The following is a 27699-nucleotide window of genomic DNA, read 5'->3' on the forward strand; positions in this document are numbered from 1 at the left end:
CGCTGGCTATTGGCGGGGAGTTATTGGCCCCCACAGACAGCGCTCGCAACTTGGGCGTCCTCCTGCATGGCTGTCTTTAGAAGAGCATATGACGGCCATGGCCAGGGGGGCTTTTTATCAGGTTCTCCTGATTTGCCAGTTGCGTCCCTTTCTGGATCAGGACTCCTTACGCACAGTCACTCAGGCACTCGTCACTTCCCGCCTGGACTACTGTAATGCTCTCTACCTGGGGCTTCCCTTGAGGAGCACCCAGAGGCTCCAACTGGCTCAATGCGGCTGCGTGGGGGATTATGGGAGCTCCCATAGGACACCTCTCCTGCGTGAGCTGCATTGGCTTCCAGTGGTCTTCCAGGTGCGCTTCAAGGTCTTGGTTACCACCTTTAAAGCGCTCCATGGCATGGGACCTGGGTATTTGCAGGACCACCTTCTGCCGATAGCCTCCCACTGACCAGCACGCTCGCACAGCGAGAGACTCCTCAGGGTGCCGTCAGCCAGGCAATGTCGGCTGGCGACCCCCGGAGGGGAGGGCCTTCTCTGTGGCAGCTCCTGCCCTCTGGAACGATTTGCCCCCGGAGATACAAAGGATATCGGATCTCCGGGCCTTTCGCCGTGCCCTAAAACCTTTTCTTTTCCATCAAGCAGGGCTGGCGTGAACCCTTTTTTAGCTTTTTAAATTGTCAATGGGTTTTAGTTTGAATGTTTTAAATTTTGGGCCAAAGTCATGTAATTCTTTTAAAAATTTTAAATTTTGTATTGGTATGTGTTTTAGTTCTGGCTGTGCACTGCCCTGAGTCCCCTAGGAGAATGGCAGTATACAAATTGAATAAAATAAATAAAATAAATAAATAAATCTTAGGAATGAATGGAAACTTAGAGCTATTTTTTAGAAACTATTTTTTTAAAGAGTAGTTGGAATCCTTTTGGATAAAGCTGAGAAAATCACTGGTACACTTGGTACACTTTGATAAATGTGTTTGGAGTTATATTCTCCTTGAATAATATAGTTCTCTGATATGCAAGCACGATTGGTTGCCAGGGAGGTTTATAAATTGATTTGCTGTCTAATCCCCCAATATTTGAACAACATGTTATTCTAATACCATTTATGTTAATTCCCTTTAAAAACAATATATTTGATGATCATGTATTGTTTTCACCAAGTACATTAGTGGTCATATTCAACAAAGAACTATTATTAGCCTAATTCTAATTTTTGTAGGTAGTATTTAGAGCCATGTGTCTATATAAAACATTTTGAATTCCAAATTGTCCAAATTTATTCTTCCAAAAATTCAGATGTAGATTTCTTTCAGACATTTGTAGATTAATTAATTTTTTTATGATGTAGTCATCTTTTCATGATCTTTTTGAATTATTCCTTTTCTATTTTGTGCTAAATTGTGCACTATGTTAAGAAAATAGCTATTTTTATATAAATACGAAAACAACAGGAATTACATAAACCAGTGTTATCATTCTATAATTACTTAATATGTATGGGAGAATCATACTGGAACTGCTTACTTGTTCAACAGGTTGGCTACATATTCAGAATCCTTTACAGGAATGTTTTTAATTAGTGTGTGTGTTTTCACAGTTTTAATTTGTAGCTGAAACTGTTTTTCTTCAACAGACTCTACCTCCTTTAGGAGTTTCACTTCCTGAGGTGCGTAATGTAAAAGTGTTCACAAATGCAGATGAAAGTTGTTTGGATGTTGTGATGCATTTTGGAACTTTAAAATCTTTGTTTTTGGTTCAGATCAACTTCAATCAGATTACTTTGCTTTATGTATGCCAACATACATTCATGATAATAAAATATTCAAAGTGGCCCCAACAACATTTTTAGTGATTCTGCCTCTCACAACATGAGAAAAAAAAATTAAGTAAATTAGCAAATCTATCTTTCTTTCTTCCTTCCTTCCTTCCTTCCTTCCTTCCTTCCTTCCTTCCTTCCTTCCTTCCTTCCCTCCCCCTCCCTCTGCCCCTTCTTCCTTCCTTCTCTCTCTCTTTCTGTTGCCTTCCTTCCTTCCTTCCTTCCTTCCTTCCTTCCTTCCTTCCTTATTTCCATCCATCCATCCATCCATCCATCCATCCATCCATCCACCCACCCACCCACCCACCCACCCACCCACCCATCTATCTATCTATCTATCTATCTATCTATCTATCTATCTATCTATCTATCTATCTACTCTTCGTTGCTATACCTGAATACAGCAGATGAGCTTAAATAGGCTCAGAAAAAGCTGTATGGGACTTAGCTATCCTTTTTAAAAAAATGCTACCATATATTTCACTTTGAAGAGATTCGTTTCACTCTGCCTAACAGTTGAATAGAGTTTCATAGTAGAAAAAGAAAGCTAGCTACTGTTGAATCTCAACAGTATTAGAGATTGAAGTGAAAAATAGATAATAGATAATAGATAATAAAATGTTTGCATGATATAAAAGTGTCTTGAAGTCCATGTTATGCTGCAGTAATGAAAAGTAGATAATAGGTTTGATAGTTATGGAAGGCTTTTGAAGGCAAACAAAGTCCATAAGAAACTTATTTTAAAAATGTATGATAATCTGTAGAATAATTAGAAAGGGTTAGTCCTCCAAGATTAAATCAGCAAGGTAGAATTCAGGAATTCAGTATTCTCTTGGGAATAAACAATACTTCTAAAAGTAGATGGAAGAACACAACAACTTAAGTTTCTAGCCATCAAAACATGCATTAGCTTTTCTATGTTATATTGAGTAACTTTCACCCAGCAGTGGATAAATCCATGAGACAAAATGATTACAGCTGCATCAATCATTTTGTACATCCTAATAAAATAGTCATAACTAGAACATATATGCCACTCAGAAAATAAATGTCTGCATTTTTGCAGTGTCATTTATTTTCAATAAATGTCAACTTCACATCCATTTAATATAAGTATATTGTACTATTACCCTGAGATTTTGTTTACTTCTTGCAAAAAATGGTAGATATATTGTGAACTTCTGATTTGAAGATTTTGAAAGCATTGTAATTGCATCCTACAAACTTTTTCTTTGGGTGCATTTATTCTAATCTTTTTTAAAATGTTTTTTCAGTTAAAACTCAAAACAAATCAAAGTCATAGAATTAAATAAATACTGGTAATTGGCAAATAATTTGAAACTAATTTCAAATTATTGAAATAATTTAAAGTAGCAATAATCTTAGAGATAGTACATAGTCTATATCAAGACTGAATTAATATAATCCAATTATTTACATAATAAACATTTTTCTTTGTTATAAGTTTTTCTTTTGGTGATATGTAATATATTTAATATGTTATGGTTCTTTGCTTGCATTTGTATAATCTGACCTTTGGAATAAAGAGCTTTTGGACAATTTATTTGCAGATAGAACTATTTCTTTATGCAGACTTCTATTTTTCTTTTGAAATAACAGAATAAATTTCTAAGTATCATCAAACCTATTCAGATATTGCTGTAATTCTTGACCACGTTGAGAATTCTGAAAATTTTATATCCTAATCTTATGAAAGTGTCAAATTGAAGAAAGAAACCTGGATAGTAACAACTGCAGTGTCATCAATTCTTTCATATATATTTTTTGCATAACTAAATATAACCTATCTACCTGCATAACTTTCTCCAATATTCCTTGAGATACATTATACTTTTAGTATCAGTCATACTTTTAGAATTTCCATTTCTGATATTTAATGATATATCAAAAGGTTCCAATTGAATTTTCACATCAATAATATGAAAAATATATTTTACTATGTAGAATATTAAGAAATAATACCTTGAAATACAAGTCTTGTTGAAATAAATGAGTAGATAGTTTCAGTGAATGTCTTTCTGCATAATTTTGCATAAATACAAGCAAAGGAATAAGTTTAGTTGAAACACAGCAAGCCTCACAGTGAGTAGGTTTGAAGACATGTTATTTGTACCATTTTCCTATCTCTGATGTTCTCTCTGACCAAACAGTGAACAATCTTTTGAGACGAAGAAACCATTGATTATTTGAGGGACTTTTGTATGGAGAGATTTAATTTAATTTATTTTATTTTCGTGAAGCATATATTTTATGACAGATACAAGTGTAAAAATAATTATAAATACATGAAAAGAATACGAATAAAAGAAAACATTAGGACAGAGATTGTAGGCATGCTGGTGCGCTTATGCACAGCCCTTACAGATATCTTAGGACTGGGGTGAGTTCTACAGTAGACAGTCTAAGATTAAAGTTTTGGGGACTTGGGGAAGAAACCACAGAATCAGGTAGTGCATTCCAGGCATTGACAACTCTGTTACTGAAGTCGTATTTTCTGCAGTCTAGTTTGGATTGATTTACCATGAGTTTGTATCTATTGTCTGCTCTTGTATTGTTTTGGTTGAACCTGAAGTATTCATTTGCTGATAGGACATTGTAGCAGATGATTTTATGTACTATGTTTAGGTCAGACCGAAGATGGCGAAGTTCTAAGTTGTCTAAGACCAAAATTTCAAGTCTGGTGGCATAGGTATTTTGTTGTGAGCAGAGGAATGGAGGACTCTTCTTGTGAAATATCTCTGGACTTGTTAGATTGTATTAATGCAGTCGGGTTCCAGACAGATGAGCTGTATTCAAGAATTGGTCTGGCAAAAGTTTTGTATGCCTAGTTTGCAGTTCAATATTACCGGAGAAGAAACTAAGCAAAATTAGGTTAACAACTCTTAATGCTTTTTTAGCAATGCTGTTACAGTGAGCTCTGGCACTTAGATCATTTCAGATGAGTACTCCAAGGTCTTTGACAGAGTCGTATCCATCCAGTTTGTATTTTGTGTTCTGATTTTATTTTTTGCCAGTGTGTAAGGCAGAGCATTTTTGGTTGAGATTTGGAGTTGCCAATTGTTTGACCATTCTGACACATAGTCAAGGTCTTTTTGTAGGGTAGCAGCATTGTCAGTGGTGTTGAATAGTTTTACATCATCCGCAAAGAGAACACAGTTGCTTATAATATGATCGCAAAGGTCATTTATATAAAGTATAAAGAGTGTGGATCCTAAAATGCTGCCTTGGGGGACACCGCTGTTAACATGTACAGGGTTAGATAATGTGTTCCCTATTTTGTCTACTTGCTACCTGTTTGATAGGAACGTACCTATCCACTTATGCAGGAATCTGGAAGTGCCATAATATTTTAGTTTTAGAAGTAGCTTGCCGTGTACTACTGAATCGAAGGCTTTACAGAAGTCTATATAAATTGCATCTATTGATTGTCTACCTTACAAGCATTGGCATCACTACCCTTTATATGGAATTTTAGTAATTTCACATTATAGGAGAACTTTTGATTGAATGTAAACAGGATCTTTTCTATAAAACTGCTTTGGATGTAATAGGAAAAGGATCTGTGATCCTCATGTGACAATAGGACCAATGTGGAAATATTGAACATTGTGTATCCTGAAAGCTCCTCTGCTACATTTTAAAGCACTTAACTGAAGAAAAAAGCAATAAGCTTGCTTTTTATGATGTAGTATATTTTGCTTTTTAATAACTCTTCTCCTTTAAATTTGGAAAAAAAGACTAATCACTGGAACAAAGAATTAAAAACTTCCTCCTCTGTATATTTTCTTCCATTCAATTGTGTCTGATTCTTGGAGACTATACGGACAAAGTTCCTGCAGTTTTCTTGACAAGCTTTTTTTCAGAAGCAGTTTGCCATTGCTTTGGTCCTAGCTGAGAGAAAGTGACTGGCCCAAGGTCATCCTACTGGCTTCATGCCCAAGGCATGACTAAAAATTTTAGAGTCCCAATTTCTAGTCCTTAACCACTACACCAAATTGGCCAGGCTTAGGAAGAAGGAAGTGGCAAACTGTTTCTGAAAAACTTACCAAGAAAACTGCAAGATTTGTGGCTACCTTTACAGGTGTCATATTTCTATTAGAATATATTTACATTTAGCTATATAGCTAGTTCACATGAATAAATTCTAACAGAACTGTTCCATGCATTTTTATTGACTTTGTATTTTCTCTTGACAAAGCATGAGATTCTACAATCTGTTGTCCTTTGGATCAGTTTAAGACTACCACTCCTGCATTCAGACTCAGAATAGCATGAAATCCCAGTATATCAGTTGGGAGATATACTGCTTCAGCACCAAAGCAGCAGAAGAGATATTGCTATTATTTACCTGACAAAAGCAATTCTTTTTCTTTATGTCTTCTTGCACCAGTTTAAAAGCTGCAAATGGTTCACAATTACCACTTCTGTTTCTATTTTCCCTGTATATTCAACGAAAGGATTTCCTTATATTCACGTATATATTCCTTGAATTTAATAATGTTATGAATTCTAACTTGGAAAATAGATAATGCTGCTATTTTTGTGTTGATTATAATAGGAGTATTACTGGTTTTTTGGATTATATTTATAGAAATAGCTTTAATAATAAACTCTGTGTCACAGGAAGACAGGGGGAAAAAGAACAGATCATCTTGTTTTCAATGAGAACAGTTCCATTATAGTCTAGGACTTTCTGCTTGTGAAGGTTAAGATGTAATAGAGGAAAGGAGCTTCACCAAGATATAGGCAGGATATCTGACTATTCTAGAGTCCATAGTGCAATAAGTAATAGAAAATATTTTATGAAATTTGAGTAGCAATAACATGAATTGCTTTGATTTGATGTCAATTATTCTTGTGCTCAATTGCTGCCTGATAAATTTCAGCCAGCCAAATGGAACCCAGATATTAGCTTTCAATATGAAGTATTAAGATCAATTAATGTGTATTGACCAAGGTGTTTAGGAACAAGGAGATCCAGAACCTCCCTCAGGAACAGAAGCTGTCTCTGTCTCAACCCCATCTATCTCTCAAACTGTACTGAAGAAGCATGGTTGGTGGCAGACCATTAATTTCAATAGAGACTCCATTCTACAATGGATTGATTTAATATATCCAATATATAAGGTCTTGAATTTATGAATAGATGACTAGATCATGTTCATATGTTGATTGTTATACTGGTAATGCTAAAGGAGGAAATTCAGTGTATTTTTCATGTGTCACTATGAGTCTGGCTCTAATGCAGCACTCTTGCTTCTGCAGAACAAGACCATTGCTGCATATTGTATTTATTGGGATTGATTTAGTTTCAAATAACAATTAGGTTTAGTGGTAGTATTGTTAGTAATCACTTGGCTTACAGATCATGACTTGGTAGTAATGCAGAAATAGATTTATTTGCAGTACACCATTCTATGATATTATTATATTTCATCTCTTTGTGAAAAAAAAGAGACTTTCTAGCCATAAAAATACTAACATTTATGTCATTTTTATTTAATGCTTTTCTGTTTCATATTCTTGTTTTGAACTACTTTGGACTATATAATGATTACAGATTATAGATATTTCAATAAAGAATTAAAATTTTGAAAGACACTTTTTTTTTCTTTTGATGCATACATATTGTCCAGTTGAGAATAAGAGGGACTTTAATCCAGCTACTGTCTCCTAGCATACGTCTATTGTGGAGATGAAATTTAAGAAGTCACTAGTTAGATCAACCCTCCAAAAAAGTCTGGATTTGAATCAAATAATGTGCAGCAATGTTTACTTTGATTTTTTTTCCAGTTTTACACAACATTTTACTCAAAACATGATAAAATACAGCCAATGCCAGTTATTACCATTGATACTATTATTTTAGTTGCCAAGGTGGCAAGCAAATCTAAACTATCTTGGTTTGCAAATAGAATATAGTTTTTTGAAAGCAACTGCTAATTTTTCTAGATAAGCTAAAAATAAAAAACCTGTTATCATTTTTTTACATGCTTTTAGTTTAACTTCTCAATTATTTCAAATTTTACACACACACACACAATTGTGCTATATGATATTGAAAGGAGATTATATTGCAATAAATCTTTTTGAAATTTCAGATTATAAACAATTGTGATCTTCAGTGTTTTTGTTGTCAAGACAATGGGGTAGACTTTCTCGAATTAATTTTATTTATGAAGCTTGATCATGGCCTCACATGGTATCACCAATTTCACATCATTGCATTAGTTCTTATTGTGAAAAAATAATTATCATCTATCTATTATCTAACTGCTATTATGTCTAGATACATAAATAGATGTATGTGAATTTGGACTTCATTTAATTTGATTGCAATCACTGAACTCATTATCACTGGAGCAGTGGTTGAATGCATCATTGTTGAATGGGATTTTTCCATTTCTACCCCAGTAACATATTTAACATATTAATCTATTATTTCTGACCTCCTTTTTAGGAACGCCAAGCAACAATGAAAAAAGAAAGAAGTAGCTGTCAACAAACAAACAAAGTAGCTGATCGAAGCAAGGTGCAGAGAGCAAATTCTCTCACTATTGATGGTCAAGGTCTTCAGGTCTGATTTGCCATTGTCATTTTTAAGTATTTGTATAGTTACTATTAAAATGTTTTTTATAGTTACAGAATGAAAGTTAAATTTGGTCACCAGTTGGATCACAGATAAAAGCATGGCATCTGTACACTGAGCAGTATCACATTATACAATGAACATTCATCTTCACTTTCTAAAACACTTTCCTGAGTTTGTTCACAAAAGAATAACTGTATGATTTTGCATATATGAGATCTGTATTGAAAATATTGGTGGCATGTTTAAAAATGTAGATACTAATGTAAAGAATGGCTGGCTTTTGTACCTATAATATTTTTGCCATATGTCTAATTATAACATTATTTATAAAATTACATTATTCTCTTGTACTTAAAGAACAAAATAACCTCCAGGTGTCTCCATGGAACTTTTGTTAGAAATATAGACTACTAACATTAGAGAGAACATTTTTTATAATAGTTTATAAATGGTACACAGTGAAACAGATCTGGCAGATTCTATAGTTCTTTTTCTAGGAATGCCATCTGCACAGGACTTTCATGCCTGCTTTTCAAAATTGGTAGAACATCTTGCTTTCAAACTTATTAATTAATTACTTCTAATAAGGTAAATTATTTAATGGATTTCATTCACAGCTGTATTGGCATGTACATTCTGATCAATTAATTTATTCCAGCTGTTGTCTGGATGTTGAATACTTGGTAAAATAGGGCCTCAACTAAGATATGAATCACATTAGAATATAAATTATGTCCTGCTGAATTACACCAAATAAAATTTAGTTTAGGTCAAAGTCTATTATTCTGTGTCAAATGTCTATTCAGGAAGCTTGCAGACATGGACAGCAAGGCAATAGATATTTCTTGGTTGATCTTTATTATCGCCTTAGAATCAGGAAACATACCTAATATAAATAGAAAGGATCAGGAGCCAGGAAAGAAAGAAAAACGGGCCTCCCCCCCCAGGCCCTCCAGAGGCAGAAAACAGCCTGTTTCCCTACTTCTGGTGGACCCAGAAGGCCCGAAAATCAGCTGGCCGGCACGCACATGCGCCCCAGAGCTGAGCTGGCGTGCCCACTAATATGGCTCTGCATGCCACCTGTGCCATATGTTCGCCATCATGGGTATAGATATTGTAATATCCTCATTGTAACACGCAAAAAGAACAAGTTAAATTTTTTAATGCTTTGATTAAGTAGAAAAAGGAGAAAGGAGAAAAAGAACAAAAAAAAAATAACAACACACACACACACACATGCACACAAAGATCTTATACAAACATATAATGTGCTTATGTTTCTCTACAACCATTTTAATAAAGGGTAATATATTAAATGAAGATTGATTTAAGTTCTGGAATATCTGCCACTGTTTAAGTTATTTAATATATTTTAATTATTTAAATTTTGCTTAGAAAACTTGCAATAAATTGAGATTTTCTCTTCTGCCAATTCTTCATTACATACAAAAAATAGGTAATATATTTTCTTTTAATAATATTCACTACGGAAGGAATATTTTATCCATGATTTTAGTACAAAAAATATTAAAAAGCATAGTCATAAAGGACTATGCAGGCAACTCAGTGGCAGAGAGGATCACTTCTTAGGTGCAACTGTTATTAATCATAGTTAAGCACATTCATCTTATTTCTTTCCAGCTTAACCAGCATAATGATCAGGTTTATTATTTCTAATTAGAGGAAGTAATATATCATGTATAAGCTTAAGATGAGGCTCATTAATTAACCTGAACCCATAGAGAGTTCTAAGAGACAGTCAATCTTTGTCAGAATGAGAACCCCTGGTTTATGCCTCATTCACAGGAATAAACAATCCTGGAATTAAACTAAATAAATAACATTGATTACATTTCTAAATAAGCATTAAAGATGTGATAGTTATTGAAAAAGACTGTGATTTTATCTACGCAGAAATGTATATAGATCTTCCTCTCACAATGTAGTGACTGCCCAAATTGTGCTCACTGAATCCTGTCAGAATTCCCTGTTTGTTTGTTTTTTCCTTATTCAGAAAAAGTCAGGGCTTCCACTTTTATTTGGATTTAACATAGACAAAACTGTGTGTAAACCCATTAGTAAAAGCAGATCTGTTTTGCAACAACAACAACAAAAAAAGTCCTATCTTTTGTAAGCTCTTGGATTGTCTGATTTGATTCTAGGAACTTCAAGAATAAAATTTATAGAGGATATTTTTGCTGTTTACTCATGCAACATACATCTGTTCAATTTCTGACAAAAATATTTTACTGGAGATGCTCAAAATTGTGTATTGTTTAATATTTGGTGCAAAAAGGTAGATGCCTACATTTCTGAAGAATCAATTTGCTAGAAGTTATACTTCAAGGATGTATGAAAAGCAATAATCTTTAGGTACACTCTTAAAATTAAGGTTATTAGAAATATATTTCATTAATACTCTTGACTTTTCATAAATAGATGTGCTAATTGAAAATATATGGAGAGACAGATTAGAATTTATGTGGTATATAAACACACACACACACACACACACACACACACACATCTGCCTAGGGGTCTAATTCGTATGCGTAGAGAGCTTAGTGTGTATGTTTACATTAGTAATATAATATAAAATATTGAAGAAAATTGAACTGTTTTTCTTTGAATTCTTTAAATTTAGATCACACCAGTTTCAGGTACTCAACCACTTCTAGTTTTTGTTAACCCTAAAAGTGGAGGAAAACAAGGAGAAAGGTATGTGTTTCTTGATAATCTTTCTAAGGGCTTGCCTCAGTTTGATTTAGGAAGAAAACCAATTCATTTAATTACTTTTTGAATAGAAAGAAAAATGAATGCATGTATTTTACATTTTATTTTCCAAAGCTACTTAACGCTAATTACATAGAACAATGTTAATAATAAAATGATGTTGAACTATGACCAATTTGTTAATTAAATTGGGTTATGTTTCTATTTCTACATTTATTTATTTACCTACAGTTATATCCTTTTCTTGTTTGGAATATGTTTCAAATTGAAAAATGTCCCATCCTTGGTAAACTCATGGCTTATTGAAGCAGTTTTATTTTATAGACCACATTAAATATAGCCTATAAAATAAATATTATGACTACAGTTATGAAGTTCCATTATAAGTGGGCTTTATTAATTATAACTAATTGTGGTTATTAGGGTTTATGTTTCAATATCTTTGGAGCTCAATTGATAATGCTGTTGGATTTGTGACTTCTCTGGACTTTCAGTTCCTTTTGAATATTCCAGTTATGACACAATTTCAGCCACCTTTCCTTTTTCTAGTTCTGATATTTTCCATGACTTGAAATATTGGTTGATTCTGCAGTCTTCCTTTTAAAGGAAGAATAGATAGTTTATCTAAAGGCTAGATAAACTATCAGCACTTTAGTTTATATTCTTACTATTATTCTTTCTTTTTCCTAATAACAGATCTCTGTATTCCTTTGACTTTTTTCCTTGTTCCTTGTCCAGGATCACATTATCACAAGAATTATTTCTTGGGAGGTCTATTGCATATTCATGGGTGTGTGTGTTGTGTGTAAAGTAAGCAATAAAAAAGATGGCATAGTTTCATTTCCTCTCCTTTTTTTCTTTATTTCTTTTTTCTCGTCTAGAAGATTGTTAGGGAAAGAACAGATACCTTTCACCAGAAATCTGATTTTGAAAAAGTCTTTTTTAAATTAACTAAGGCCCATATGGAAATGCTTAGTTATCTACTGCTACTTTAACCTTACCTAACTATTTTGTTCTACTTTATTTAGTCTACCATGATTCTGTGTTTTTTTATTTAAAATCTCTTGCTGAATTCTAGCTTTCAGTTGTCTGGTTCCTTGAACCCATTGTCCAAAAGATATAAAAGTACATTATGTATGCGGACCATCTTGTAACTTTCTAGTTATCTTACAGAAACTTTCTCCTTGGAAGGCTTTATTAAGCAAAAAAAAAAGTAATAGCTTAAAATAACCAACCGTTTTCTCATTCAAACAAAAAAGGAAAAAGGACAGGTATTAGGGTGATGTGTTGATTTGGTCTAAAATTGCAAGCAATTGCTTGTGTCAGTTGTCTGCTCCAATAGTCATGATAGTTACAGTACATCCAAAAGGAAGTCACTCACCTGACTTTCTTTTCCTGGACCATATTCAGACTAGGAATAATGGATACATTTAATTTCTAAAATCTAATTAACATTAACCAATGACAGCCATTGGCAAATGTATAGGTGGATGTAAAATGTATAAGAGATCCAGCCTCATCTTTTTATATTCAAATATTATACAGGTAGTCCTTGAATTACAACAGTTCATTTAGTGACTGTTTGAAGTTAGCATGGCACTGAAGAGTGACTTACGACTTTTTTTCACACTAAACCACTGCAGCATCTCCATGGTCATATAATCAAAATTTGGACGCTTGCCAACTGACTGATATTTATGATGGTTGCAGTCTCTTGGGGTCATTTGATCACCTTTTGCATCTTCTGATAAGCAAAGTCAATGGGAAAGCCAGGTTTGCTTACCAACCATGTTACTAACTTAGCAAATGTACTGATTCACTTTTCAAATATGGCAAGAAAGGACATAAAAAGGGGCAACATTCATTTAACAACTGACTCGCTTAACAACAGGAAATTTGGGCTCAGTTGTGGTCATATGTTGAGGACTACCTGTACACGTATGAATTGTTTAAGAAAGATCAATCAAATGCTTGATTTATTTTGATGAGGCCTTTTAAAGAACAAAGAAATATGGTTAAAAGATCTCAAGTAATACAAGATACATTTGTAAAACATCAATTATGCTTGAACACCCACTTATTATCACATATTGTGCCTTTTAAAGCATTTCACTTCTGAAGAGTTTATGGAATACAGTCAAAGATGTTCTAGTGTCACAAGAACGGACAGGACCAATTAGGATTTTGGAAAAAGAGGGTCTCTTGAATTTGTTAAAGCTTAAGGACGCGGTGGTTCAGTGGCTAAGACGCTGAGCTTGTCGATCGAAAGGTCGGCAGTTCAGTAGTTCGAATCCCTAGTGTCGCGTAACAGGGTGAGCTCCAATTACTGGTCCCAGCTTCTGCCAACCTAGCAGTTCAAAAGCACATAAAAAATGCAAGTAGAAAAATAGGAACCACCTTTGGTGGGAAAGTGCACCTTTGGCGTTTAGTCATGCTGGCCACATGACTACAGAGACGTCTTTGGAAAGTGCTGGCTCTTTGGCTTTGAAATGGAGATGAGCACCACCCCCTAGAGTCGGGAATGACTAGCACATATGTGTGAGGAGAACCTTTACCTTTACCTTAAGACAGTCATTTTGCTTCTTAAACTCCACTCCAACTAAAAAAATTTCAGAAAATTTTGTGTTGACTTTTTTGTGTAATAATATGACTGCCTTCAATTTCTGCAGGCCTTATACACCCATCTTCTTCATTTTTGAAGCCTTCGAAACAAAAATGTCCCAGACATTTGGCCCAACCATTGTGAGGGATCAAAAAAGTTACACTTTGGTGTTTGTAATACATGACTGCATATTTTGTCTTATACATGAAAGTGGATTCTTGCAAAACAGTCAGTGATATTAGTAGCAGAATCTTTTCTGATTCTGCTACTTCCAAGGGAGCTACACTTCAACAGGTGTTACCTAGATAAGACCAAATTCAAAAAAATCTTATACTGAAAGCAATATTTATGAACTATAAGCTGTCTTTCAATTCTGTTTAAATCATTATGGAATCCTTAAATTGTGACTCTTCTCTTAGATTTGTAAAAATAGAGAAATGTTCATTTAGTGATAGAATTCCAAAATGTTTGATTGAGCAAAATTTTAGGCAGCAATAACAAAAGTGAAGGTGTAAGGCTCAAGGGTCTGTAGGTATGCTATCTTTGCCATAGACGGGGCCAAGATTTAAAGTGCTCTGCAACTTGGTAGGCTATTGATGTATGGCAAATAGATTTTGAAATGGCTAACATTTGAAAAGCAGTTTGCAGTACAGTACATCATGTAGAAATGAATTTAAGGTCTTTCTTAACTAGTTCTTGTTTGATATCTTATTTACTTGACTTTGCCCATGTTTACAAATTATGCAGAATAAATGTGCTCATCCGTCTATATATCCTGAAATATTAACATTGGTAAGCATAGTGTGGGATGCAGTGTGACTTTGTTCAATCCAACATATTATCATGTGGTAGAACTGCCAAAACATATTTTGTTGCCAATAAAATTCAAATATTTTTCTATCCTCAACCCTAGAATTTATAGGAAATTTCAGTATCTTCTGAATCCTCGTCAGGTTTACAGCCTTTCAGGAAATGGACCAATGCCAGGGTAAGTCTGTATGTTGTCAAACATGAACTTATTAAATAACATAGCCTAAAACACAATGATATTCTGTAAATATGGTATAAAGAGAAATTAACTGAAGAAATATGTTGCTGTAACTTGATGACATAGTTGAGGGTTCTTCCAGATTTTTAAATATAAGAATTACTTTCTACTTGATATATATTGACAAAGTTTTTTAAAAGGCTTACAGTGCTTAAAAAAAAGAATAATCACCCATGTACGGATAGTAGCATAATGCCACAAGAGGGTAGTGTTTTGTGACTATTCATTTTTAAATGTAAAGATCATTTCCCATTCTCATTTTCTCCATTTAAGAAACTGTTTAGTCTTAAAACATTAGTAAAGAAATTGCAAAAACTTCTGATTAATTATCTGTCCAATATTGCATAGCCTTGTTTGTTTCTGTTTTTCTTATGCAAATTGATTTAATTCTGACTTTCCAGGCCATGTGTGTACATATACATATATTTGTGATGTTTATTTCTTTGTCATGGTTATCAGTTGGATGCAATTTTCTTTCAGTAACAAAGTGGTGTCTTAAATCTAGTTAGTTCAATTAACATAGGCTTACAAATAAGAAGTCAAGTGATCAGAGCCACACATTATTTCTACTGACTGTACCTCTTTCTTTCACCTGCCAGTTAGGATTTTCAGTCCTAAAAGACCCAACTTTAGAGGCCTGAGTCACTTTTAAAGGCAGCTATCTTGAGCCAAGCTGGGTTTCAAAACTAGAAAGCATTGTTCATGGGACCAAGTTCCACAGATTAAGCTCTGAACACGTACCTAAATAAAACCAATTCCAACCAGATATCCAATTGGAACATTCAGTAGCCAGCTGGAAAAAGGGTTTGTTAGCTTACCTCTGGCCAACCCTACTTAAAAGGTCTAATATGGCTGGAATTGCTGCTCCATTTTTCTATCGTCTCTTACCATTTCCCAGTCATATCTCTTTGCAAATATTCACGAATGTTTGAAAAAAGGTTAATGTACTGTTTCTTTGGTCATTATGACTCACTGAATATTTTCCAAAATATTGTTATTTTGATAGTTTATCAAATCTCTGTCTGTATTGTAGTTCATTACTCAGAAATGAAATAATTTGAAAAGTCAGATGTTTTTTGTTCTTATTCCTAGTTGTTTCTGAGTCCCTAATTATTTGAGTAAAGGATGAACAACAAAATGTATTTGATTTCAGTAACTTCTCAGTATATTGATTTAATTAGACTAACTTTCCAGTATAGGATTTTAGTTACTTCTACGGTCTAATTTATTGCTACTTTATTCTTTGTTTTTAAAATTTCTTCAATGAGTCTTATAATAGAGCTAATATGGATTTATTTGTATTTGTGAAAAATCTTGATTTAGTAGACTTATTTACTCTAAGTCAGAGGAAAGGTATAAAGGATGGGGTTGGCAGCATGCCTTAGGGCCTATTAGTTTTCTTTTCAATTGGTAAGAGGGTAATCAGAAAAGGAATATCTCTCTTTCTACAACAGGTTTTTAAAATAGTTCTTTTGAGCCTTTTTCTCAAGTGTTAGAAGTTTTAAAACAGACTGAAACAGAACAATCTGAAGCAAACTAATCACATTGCTATTTGAGCAAAGCAGCTTTAAAGAGACTGGTGGGCATCCCTAATTTGTCTCTATGTATATTTTGTTGCAATCCACAACAAAAGCAAATACCTTTTATTTCACATGTTTGTGCAAAGACTACAGTACACAATACCTTTCCTACCTTCCTTTACTTTATTGATTAGCCCTTGGGCCATATCAAAGTGCAGAGTTCCAGACACAAATTATTACTAAAATCTGATAAAAACCATTTAAAATGGATAAAATAGAATTTAAAATGAAATTAGAACAATTCCTTTCCAAAAAACAGGTAGAGTAGGGCAAGAAATTGAGAAGGAGCAGGACAAATAATACATTTGATTTAATTGAAATTGAAATTAAATGAATTTAATTACTTTAATATTACTGAAATTACATTTTAATTATATTATTACTTAATTTCATATAATTACTCCTCATGTAATTTCTGCTTCTGTCACATACAAATTTACAATTTGATGGCATCCTTGTTGCGAAGATCTGTTCTGTATATTTACTGAACATATGAATTTAAAAAAAAAATAAAAAAGTGGGAGTGGGAGTGGTAATGGGAGAAAAAAAACTGCAAGGGTAGTTTGCTACTTATTCTTCAGTATATCTTATTTCTCTAAGGACTAAGAGCTTGGGACCTGGCTCTGTCTTTCGTCCTGTCTCCTGGCTGTATGGAGGACAAGGCAGTTACGGGAGGATGGATGGAGCCAGTTCCAGACTTCGTTCGCCACGGATGGGACTCATCTTTCCAGGGCCAGGAAGCCCAAACCACCGTGAGAGGGTGGTTTTCGGACTTTTTCTGACTTTTTCCATCTTGCCTTGATTAGGATGGCCAACCACCGTGAGAGGGTGGTTGGATAGTTTCCCTCAGCTGGACTGAACGTGAGGACTCCTACCCATTACCGTGAGAGGGTAATGGTGACTCTTCCGATTAACTTAGTCTTGCTTCCTGGACATTTGAAACCATCATTATAAACCCGTAGGCCATGTCTAGGCCAAACTTGTATTATCACTCTAGTGTTAAAATGTATTCTAGGGCAAAGCTTCTTGCACTGCGAGACTCCCCCCTCTCGCAGGCCTGGCCCTCTATGTTATCGAGGGCGCACCTTAATGACGGATCTTGGGACTCCGAGAGGTGGCATGCCGCAAAAAGGGGATTGAGGGGTTTTTTAAAGACTTTTTTAAATAGACTTTTAAGGGGTTCTGAGGGTGGGGGAGGTTATGTGGGTTTGGGGGAAAACCCACGGGGGTTGCAGACCAGTCCGGTTGCTATTAATGGTGCCGTAGGGGGTGCGGACTCTGGGAGAAAGGGGACTGTTAGAATGCCCTCTAGTGAGGGCTTCTCTATTAACACGCTGAGTGGGAGGGGCAGGTATGGCGGGAGCAGGGGACCATATCATGTGGTGGGGGCACGTGCTCGCTATCTCCGAGCGATTGCGTGCCCCGGTCCCCTTAGCTCTTCCCGTTCCCCAGGCTGCTTAGAGTCTCAGCGCCCGAGTCTCCGGCTGATGTTATGTAATGCCAGGTCTGTGGTAAATAAAGCCCCCCTCATTTGTGATCTTATTCAGGAGGGGGGGAGCGGACCTGGCAGGTATCACGGAGACCTGGTTGGGCCATGAGGGGGGAGTTCCCCTCGTGGAGATGTGCCCATCAGGCTTCCGTGCATTTCATCAGCCGAGAGCTCAGGGCAGGGGCGGGGGGGTGGCGGTCATTCTAAAAGAAGGTCTTGATCCGAGGGAGACCACTGTACCTCAGATAGCCGGATGTGAGTCCCTTTTTGTGAAGTGGGGTCGTGGGGTGCAGATGGGTCTGTTGATCACGTACCTGGCTCCCTGCCACGTGGCAACGACCCTGCCCGAGCTCCTCAATGTTATAGCCGAGGTGGCGGCTGATACCCCCAGACTTGTGGTCATGGGGGATTTCAACCTGCCATCCATCGATGAAACATCTGAGGTAGCTCGGGAGTTCATGGCTTCCATGATGGCCATGGACCTGACCCAAGTAATTCACAGCCCTACTCATATGGGGGGACACACTCTGGACTTAGTTTTTATCTCTGGTCAGTGGTTGAGTGGCCTTGATATAGGGGATGTAGATATTGAACCCTTGTCATGGTCTGACCACTCGCTCCTTCGACTTGACTTTCTGACCGCCGTACCCCGTCGCAGGGAGGCGGAACCGACCAGGTGGTTCCACCCCAGGCGCCTGCTGGACCCTGATAGGTTCCAGATGGAGCTTGGGCCATTCCCTGAGACTCTAGCTATGACTCAGCTGATGACCTGGTGGCCACCTGGGATAGGGCGGCTGCCGGGGCTTTGGACCGGGTCGTGCCTTTGCGGCCTCTGACCCGGCACCGAACTCACTTAGCTCCTTGGTTCTCCGAGGAGCTGAGGGAGATGAAGCGCCGGAAAAGACGCCTAGAGAGTGGTTGGAGGGCCAGTCGTTCCGAGTCTGACTTGACACTGGTAAGGTCTCATATTAAGACCTACCTAGTGGCGATAAAAGCGGCGAAATCTAGCTATTTTGCCGTTCTTATCGTGTCATCAGATAACCGCCCAGCCGCCCTGTTTAGGGTAACCCGCTCCCTCCTCCATCTGGGAGCGCGGGAGGACCCCTTGCAGGGCCGAGCTGAGGATTTTGTACAGTATCTGGATGATAAAATAACTCAGATTCGGGAAGACTTGGCCGCCGACTGGGTTAGTTCAGATGAGATGACTGAGGCAGGTCTTGAGAGTGTTATCTGGGAGGAGTTCGATCCTGTGGCTCCCGAGGACGTGGACAGGATCTTGGGACGACTGAACGCAACCACATGTTTATTGGACCCGTGTCCCTCCTGGTTGGTGCTGGCTTCCTGGGAGGTTACACGAGGCTGGCTCCAGGGGATTATTAACGCTTCTTTGAGCGAGGGTGTCCTGCCGGCCGCCTTGAAAGAGACGGTGGTGAGGCCTCTCCTCAAGAAGCCATCCCTGGATCCGGCTGTTTTGGCTAACTATCGTCCAGTCTCCAACCTTCGCTTTATTGCGAAGGTTGTTGAGAGTGTGGTGGCGCGACAGCTTCCCCAGTACCTGGATGAAGCTGTCTATCTGGATCCGCTCCAGTCCGGCTTCAGACCTGGGCACAGCACGGAAACGGCATTGGTCGCGTTGGTGGATGATCTCTGGAGGGCCCGGGATAGGGGTTATTCCTCTATCCTGGTCCTATTAGACCTCTCAGCGGCTTTTAATACCATCAACCATGGTATCATGTTGCACCGGCTGGAGGGACTGGGAGTGGGGGGCACCGTTCTGCGGTGGTTCTCCTCCTATCTCTCCGACCGGTCGCAATCTGTGTTGACGGGGGGAACTGTCGACCCCAAGGCGCCTTGTTTGTGGGGTGCCGCAAGGGTCGGTCCTCTCGCCCCTCCTGTTCAACATTTATGTGAAGCCACTGGGTGAGATCATCCGTGGTTTTGGGGTGGAGTTCCATCAGTACGCTGATGATACTCAGCTGTACATTTCCACCCCAGACCATCCCAATGATGCCTTGGAAGTGATGTTCCAGTGCCTGGAGGCCGTGCGGGTCTGGATGGGGAGAAACAGGCTTCAACTCAACCCCTCCAAGACCGAGTGGCTGTGGCTGCCGGCGTCCCGGTAGAGCCAGCTGACGCCATCGCTGGTTATTGGGGGCGAATCATTGGCCCCTACGGAGAGGGCCCGCAACTTGGGTGTCCTCCTGGATGCATGGCTGTCTTTAGAGGGGCATATGACAGCCGTGGCCAGGGGGGCTTTTTGTCAGGTTCGCCTGATACGCCAGTTGCGCCCCTTTCTGGACCGGGACTCCCTACACCCGGTCACTCAAGCACTCGTCACTTCTCGTCTGGACTGTTGTAACTTTCTCTACATGGGGCTCCCCTTGGGGTACACCCGGAGCCTCCAACTGGTGCAGAATGCGGCTGCGCGGGGGATTATGGGAGCGACGGGGCGCTCCCATGTGACTCCTCTCCTGCGCAAGCTGCATTGGCTTCCGGTGGACTTCCGGGTGCGCTTCAAGGTGTTGGTGATCACCTTTAAAGCGCTCCATGGCTTAGGGCCAGGGTACTTATGGGACCGCCTTCTGCCACCAATAGCCTCCCACCGGCCGGTTCGCTCCCACAGAGAGGGCTTCCTCAGGGTGCTGTCGGCCAGACAATGCCGGCTGACGACCCCCAGGAGGAGAGCCTTCTCTGTGGTGGCACCTACCCTATGGAACAATCTACCCCCAGAGATACGAGTGATCTCCGACCTCCGGATTTTTCGTCGGGCCCTAAAAACTTATTTTTTTCAGTTAGCCGGTCTGTCCTGACTTTAGGGTTAGTTTTAAAATTTTAATATTTATTTTAAATTGACAAGTTTTAAATTATGGGCCAAATTTATAAATTATTTTAACTTTATTTTTTAACTGTGATGTTTGTATAGATGTTTTTTATCTGGCTGTTCACCGCCCTGAGTCCAAAAGGAGAAGGGCGGTATAGAAATTCAAATAAATAAATAAATAAATAAATAAATAAATAAATAAATAAATAAATAAATAAATAATAAATAAATAAATAAATAAATAAATAAATAAATAAATAAATAAATAAATAATAAATAAATAAATAAATAAATAAATAAATAAATAAATAAATAAATAAATAAATAAATAATAAATAAATAAATTCAGTCCAACCTTAATGAAACAGCAAAGTGGGCTCTCCTGTAAAATCAAATACCATATTTTTCAGAGTATATAAAACACACCCATCAAAGAGGGTGAAAATTTGGGTGCGTCTTATACACTGAATGTAGCCCCCCTTTCCCTGGAAAATAGGGCACTGAGGCGGCAATAGACTATGGCAATCTCTGCAGCCTGAAACAACTGCATTTTTGGGAGGCTGATCCAACCGATAATCAGCTGCTTGTGCCAAGCAGGCTGTGCTGAAGCTGAAATTGAAACGGGCTGTTTGCTGCAAGGAGGCAAATTACTGGGAGGCAGAATTTTTTTCCTTGTGCTAATCAGGATATGCTGAAAAATGAACCTGAAACTGAAACAGGCTGTTTGCTGTTTGCTGCAAGGAGGCAAATTGCTGGGAGGCAGAGGCAGATTTTCTTTTTTTCTTTTCCTCCCCATAAAAGGTAGATGCGTCTTATAGTCCAGAGCATCTTATACTCTGAAAAATACAGTATATGCCTTTGCAATGCTTAAATATATTTTCTTGAAGCTTAACTTTAAATATTAGCTTTGTGGGTTTATTTTTTTCCATCAATAATTTGATGGACAAAAATATATTGTTTGGTTAATATTACCTTGATATTAAAATTCCAGCAAGAGAAAATGAATGTAAATTGGAGAGACCATGCAGGCTCTGCAGCTGAATGTAAATGTAAAATAAAACAATGCTTTTTGAAAAAAGTGTTACTTAACAAAGTGACATGAAAATTGCCATTCTGATACACTGTGCAGTTTGTAATATGTACCTGTTTTACTTTTAAAAAGTGTTTCACTATTTTGTAGGAGCAAACCATTTAATCCACAACTGCTACACTTGATTTAGTTATATAGAATAATCTGAAATTCAGGCAATATTCATATTATAAATAAACAACAATTGTGTAAATAGCAATTCAGTAGCATGTCTCTGTGAAAAAGCAGAAAGGTTATTTTTCCTGGCAAGGAAAAACTTCTAAATTATGCTATTTTAAATCCCTGCAATTGTTTTTCATTTTGTTTTTAACTTTCTCATATCTTGCATTTATATTAAGTTCTTTAAAGCTGTGTCAGGATATTTATGCAATTCTTAGTTTATTTTTCAAAACATTGCTTTTATTAACTTGCAAAATGATACAAAACAGTGTTAATTTTGATGTCTAAGGAATTATATTTTGAATATGTTGTCACTATTATGGCTGCTGAGAAAGATCAAAGACAAAATTCATTTTCTGGTTTTCCTTTTCTGATAGTGATGTTTTTTGTGAAGAAATAAAATAAACATAGGCACACTGGACAGTTCTTCATAATTTGATTTGGCAACCGATAGTTGCAAGCACTCTCTCATAAGTTATCACCGGTCCCTACTGGCCATTGCTACAGTTAACAGAATAACAAAATGGAAGGTACTTTGGAGTCTTCTAGTCCAATACCCTGTACAAGCAGGAGATCCTATACCACTCTAGACAAGTCTCCAGTCTCTGCAATCTGGGTAGATTGCTATTCCTGAATAGATGAATGAATCCAGGGTCATCCTAGGAATGTTGGTCACTGAAATGCCCATATCTATCAGGAAAAAGCATTCCCAGAAACTGGCCATCTTAAAAAGAGTAATAGACATTGTAGCAGGTAATTCAATCTAGTTTTTATATTGATCGCAAAAATATCCTGAGATATCTAATATAATCTTTTGCCTGAAATTAGGACTTCTGACCTGATGCCTCTCACAATACAAGATTGCCTGGTAAAATACTTACGTTGTCACTTTAAATTCTTTAGTAACCAAAGCAGTCTATAATCTGACTATAATGGTAACTATAACCATAAGCATTATCCTTAGGTAGATATTTGTGAAAAGGAAGAATAAATTGGAATTGCATGATCCTGCATAGCTTCTTTCTTTTAATTATATTGTACTTGGACTTTTATCAGTCCCTAGCAAAATCCTTACCGAGATCCAGCACTTCTAGAAGAAAGCAAGTTGGGCAGAAGTATCTCAAAGGTTTATAAGTATTCAGTTTCCCATGCTGGAATGAGCAGAATTGCTTCTTCAAAAGATAGTTGCTTACCATTTTATGAACTAGAAGTGAGCTTCTTTTAGATAAATAAAGAACACTAATATCTGATTTAAATATTTATTATAAAGCATATTATTAAAATTTTCCCATTGGCCAGTGGATCTTCCAATAGTGTTTCTGTCTTCTTTATAGAATAGATATCCCCCCCCCCCGAATTTTATGCTTTTGACTACTATTGAAGGATGTTTTCGATTTTATGTCTGCAGCAATACTTCAATGAACTGTGAGCATAATGGCTCTGGAAGTGATTACCTACTTTGCTTTCATACCTAGTGTTTTCATGTCTTTTTTGAAAAAGTAGTTACATATTATGCCTAAATCTGTTTGTCATTAACTGGGATTATAAACTGCAAAAGTTTATTACTCGTCTATTACAAATATACTTTAGTTTCGAACAGTCCAGAAAATTTACCAAAAATAAAAATCACAGCCTATAATGTGCTACTTCCATTTTTCCTTTCACAGGTTAATGTGCTCTGTTTGTCATTTATTTTATGAAAGTATGGTATTCTCATATAGAAATATTCACTTCATCATAGCTCTAGTATATTTAATTGCTTCTGTGGTGCAACATTCATATACATTTTTATATAACTCGTAAACTATTGATATAATTTAAATTAAGAATTATTAACTAAGATATTGTTTTAAAAGCAGACATCCTCATTACATTAGAGAATTATTTTGCAATGGAAAATGCAAAATATGCCTACTATATGCATTATGCCTACTATATGCATTATGTCTAAATGCATTATGTCTACTATATAGTGCATATTTAATTTGGTTCTAACTTGTGTTTAAAAACTGTTACAGTTAGTTTGGTGGTTGCAAAGATCCCCATCTGAAAAATGATGATCTTTACAACTGGTTGGCATCTACATACCAGTTAATCGTTATTCTTTAAAATATAGTTTCCCAGGAGTTGAATATTTTATTGTTTACCATAATAAACTTCATGCTATAATGAAACTAATTTTATTATATCCTTATTATCATCTTAAGACTTATATAACATGCCCATATAACATATACCATTGTATTTGAAAATTATAATTGCTATGAAGTACATGCTGTCCTGTTGCAAGCCAAATTTAACTGTTTTTTTTTCAAAGTGAGCAAGGGTAACTGCAGTGTAAATATTCTGTTCAATGTGTTAATAAAGCAAACTTCTGAGATATAATTTCATTTTTTTTTACTTTTTCAGATTAAATTTTTTTCGAGATGTTTCTGATTTTAGAGTATTGGCATGTGGTGGTGATGGAACCGTAGGTTGGATTTTAGACTGCATAGGTAACATGCATTTTTGTTTTACATAAAACTATGTAACTAAGTATTGTCTGAAATTTGCTCTTTTTGTATAAATAATTCTAAATTCATCAGAAGATGCCAAATTTTCTTTACTTCATACTGGAGTAATTAAAAGAAGGGAGTTTACAGAAAGGAAGTTGGTTATGAGAGTTTGGGGAAATAATGAAACAGATATTTTTAGTTGTTGAAATACTTTCATATATTGTTGATATGTCTAATGTTATTGTGATTCTTTTTAATACACTGGATTTTTGTCAATAATATAGGATACAGTTCATCTAATGATAATATCTTACCTAATGACCTTATACCTCAATATTGAAGATATATCTAAACATAGGACATACAATAACAGAGTTGTAAGGGACCTTGGATGTCTTCTAGTTCAACCCCCTGCTCAAGCAAGGGACCCTATATAATTCCAGATAAATTACTATCTAATCACTTCTCAACTTCTCCCCCACCCAACACTAACTGGAACTGGCCTTGAAAAAGGGAGGAGAACCATTGCAACACAGTGTCTCTCACTCCAATCCCCAAAGACAGGTCAGAAAGATGCTGTGATTGATGGTATTAAAGCTACTGAGAGATCAAGTGGGGGCAGGAATCCTGACTGAAAAGGATCCAGGTAATCCACTTATTCCATGGTCGTCTAGAGTTGGAAGCCAACAACCTTCTCTAAAAAGGAAATGTTTGAGACCGTATGAAAATTGTCCAGATCTGCAGTTATAATTTATATAACAAATGAATCCATGAATGGAAGTTTGATAAGATTTTTGGACCAAAGGATCTGCCCACAATCAATGATGGGAGAATCTGAAGGATATTTGGTGGCAGCAGCAGCAGCAGAGGTTTCTGCTGCATCCAAAGCATAAACTAAGGATTTGTTTGATTTTCAGGGGTACTATGAATAATAAGAGGTGTGTGTATGTGTGTTTGTGTGTATGTGTGTGTTTGTGTGTATGATCTTGATTGATTGAATGACTATTTATTTATTTATTTCTCATCTTCCAATAAAGATTGTATGACAGTGACAGAATCCATTCCAACAATAAAATTATAATATTTTATAAAATTATATATCTCCATCAAAGTTTGATAAACTTTCACTATCTGCCTCAAGATGAAAAACCAGGAGATCTGTCATGGTCAGCTGATGCAAAATGCAAATTCAATTCAATTTTTTAATTAGTTGGACTAGGAGCCTTACTAAATCCTTGTGCTGTTCACCTTTTAATTGTATTTTTAAATTGAAGTGCCTATATATATATATCAGTAGTATTAAGAAAGATGAACAATTCTTTCAATTAGAAATGGTTATGATAAGCCCTGGTTTGGTAAATAATGTTTTAAAAATGCAGAATATAGGTAGTTTCTATCTACAGAAATCGTGAGACACAGTAATCACCAATATTTCTGAAAAATCAAATTTGATTGAAAAAGAAATAAATTTCCCCTGAGAAGGAAAATTGGAGCTAACTGAAAAAGGCTGCGCAAGCATTTCTGAAGAAAAATCGTAGCCTATTTTGTTTTTGTTGTTAGTTGCAAAGTTGTGTCATACTGCTAACATTTTTCAATACTAAACAAGCAGTGTTCACAATATTTGTTGCTGTTAGTTGCACAGTTGTGTCCTACCTATCGCAACCCCATGGACAAATTCTTCCAGGCCTTCCTGTCCTCTACCATCCTCTGAAGTCCATTTAAGCTCATGCCAACTGCTTCAGTGACTTCATCCAACCACCTTATTCTCTGTCGTCCCCTTCTTCTTTTGCCCTCAATCTTTCCCAGCATTAGGCTCTTCTCCATTGAGTCCTTCCTTCACATTAGGTCGCCAAAGTATTTGAGTTTCATCTGAGTTTCATCAGTCTGTTTAGGCATCATCTATTGCCATAAAAGCGCTAGATTTAGTTCCACCCTTTATAATTCAATCTCACTTGAGATCTGGGCCATCTATTACAGTGACCTTTTTCACATACCTGCCAACAGAGAAAGTTGTCAATCCTATGAGGTAGCCCAAGTCAGGAAACAGATATTGCAAAGGCTACTGAAACTCAACCTCATTGTTGTAGAATATAATTCCAGAATTTTAGGATTTTTTAAGAATCTTAAAATATTCTGTCAAGATTTTCTATCACTCTCTCTTATGCCATACAGTCTCAAAAAATGGGATGGTAAAATCTTGAGTCTGTTTCTCACACCTCTTCCCTTCCTTGAACTGAGGCATTTATTGTCTTTTACCTGCAACAGCTCTTGATTTATCTGTTTCTGTTTTCCTGTACAGTATTTCCATTTAGACCTATCCTCTTTTTCTTCAGTTCCTTGTCAAATGAGACCTAGATAGTCTCATGACCTCTATAACAACTTGTAGTGAGTACTCTATTGCATCAGGAACCACCAAATCTTGTTTCATTCTATTGTTAGCAGTGCCAGTCACAGAGACAGGATTTGTGTGGGAATTTTAGATATACCTTGCTAATATAGTATAGGGCATGGGCATTAGCTACACATTGCTACAGCCATTCTGATTCACAGTAATAATGAATTATACATTTCTTCCTGCTTCTATAAAGTAGAATTCATTCTACTTCATATACTTTTTGTTATCCACCTGAATGAGGAAAGGTAGGGAGGGAGGAAGAACTGAACTTCTGACATCAAGGTGATGATTCAATCAGTGGCTGACGACAAGACCATGAACTTGCTTCCCCCCCCCCCAAAAAAAACCCCCAGTAAACTACATATTTTTCAGGAAAGGAAGACAATTTAGAGCTGAACTGGGGAGGGAGAAGAATAACTTTAAGAAATCTGAAATGCTACTGATATGGCAAACAAATCATCTTTTGCTCTTAGCAAATGCCTGTATTATGTAGCCAATCAATGCCCAGCATGGTTTGTATGGTCATTAACTGTCAGTGGCAGAAGAACTGTGCCTTATAAAATAGGACCAGCTCAAAGCTGTGCACTAAATGCTGCTGTTCATCTAGTTTTCTACTACTTCTTAATTTTTGTATAATTTCACTGATATCTTTTACCCTTTGGTTTATAGATAGTGGAAACACTGATAATTTATCATACACTGTCTTGTAAATTATCTACAGTTCTCAATCCAGGATGCAATATATTGCTAGGGTGCATTTATCTTGGTGAGTTATCAGTTACCATAATCACTGATTTTTCCCCCTATTGATTTTCGGTCATGATAATTAGTTTCATAATCTACTGTATCCTAAATGTG

General features: G+C 36.6%; 1 protein-coding gene across 3 annotated transcripts in view; it reads left to right on the top strand.

Annotated features, from left to right (window-relative positions):
• The window catches only part of DGKB (diacylglycerol kinase beta), a 296607-nt gene that overhangs the window by 75741 nt on the left and 193167 nt on the right, over window positions 1–27699 (top strand). For 2 of the 3 annotated variants that reach the window (XM_060685674.2, XM_034402587.3), the window contains 4 exons: window positions 8298–8414; window positions 11074–11147; window positions 14678–14752; window positions 24361–24446. In XM_060685674.2, the coding sequence (XP_060541657.1) occupies window positions 8298–8414; window positions 11074–11147; window positions 14678–14752; window positions 24361–24446 (352 nt within the window). Of the gene's footprint in view, window positions 1–1633; window positions 1667–8297; window positions 8415–11073; window positions 11148–14677; window positions 14753–24360; window positions 24447–27699 lie in introns of all 3 variants that reach the window. The other variant, XM_034402586.3, reaches the window with a different exon arrangement.

This window comes from Pantherophis guttatus, chromosome 4, assembly GCF_059756535.1.
Source record: "Pantherophis guttatus breed Tessera chromosome 4, ASM5975653v1, whole genome shotgun sequence".
NCBI classification, from domain to species: Eukaryota; Metazoa; Chordata; class Lepidosauria; order Squamata; family Colubridae; genus Pantherophis; species Pantherophis guttatus.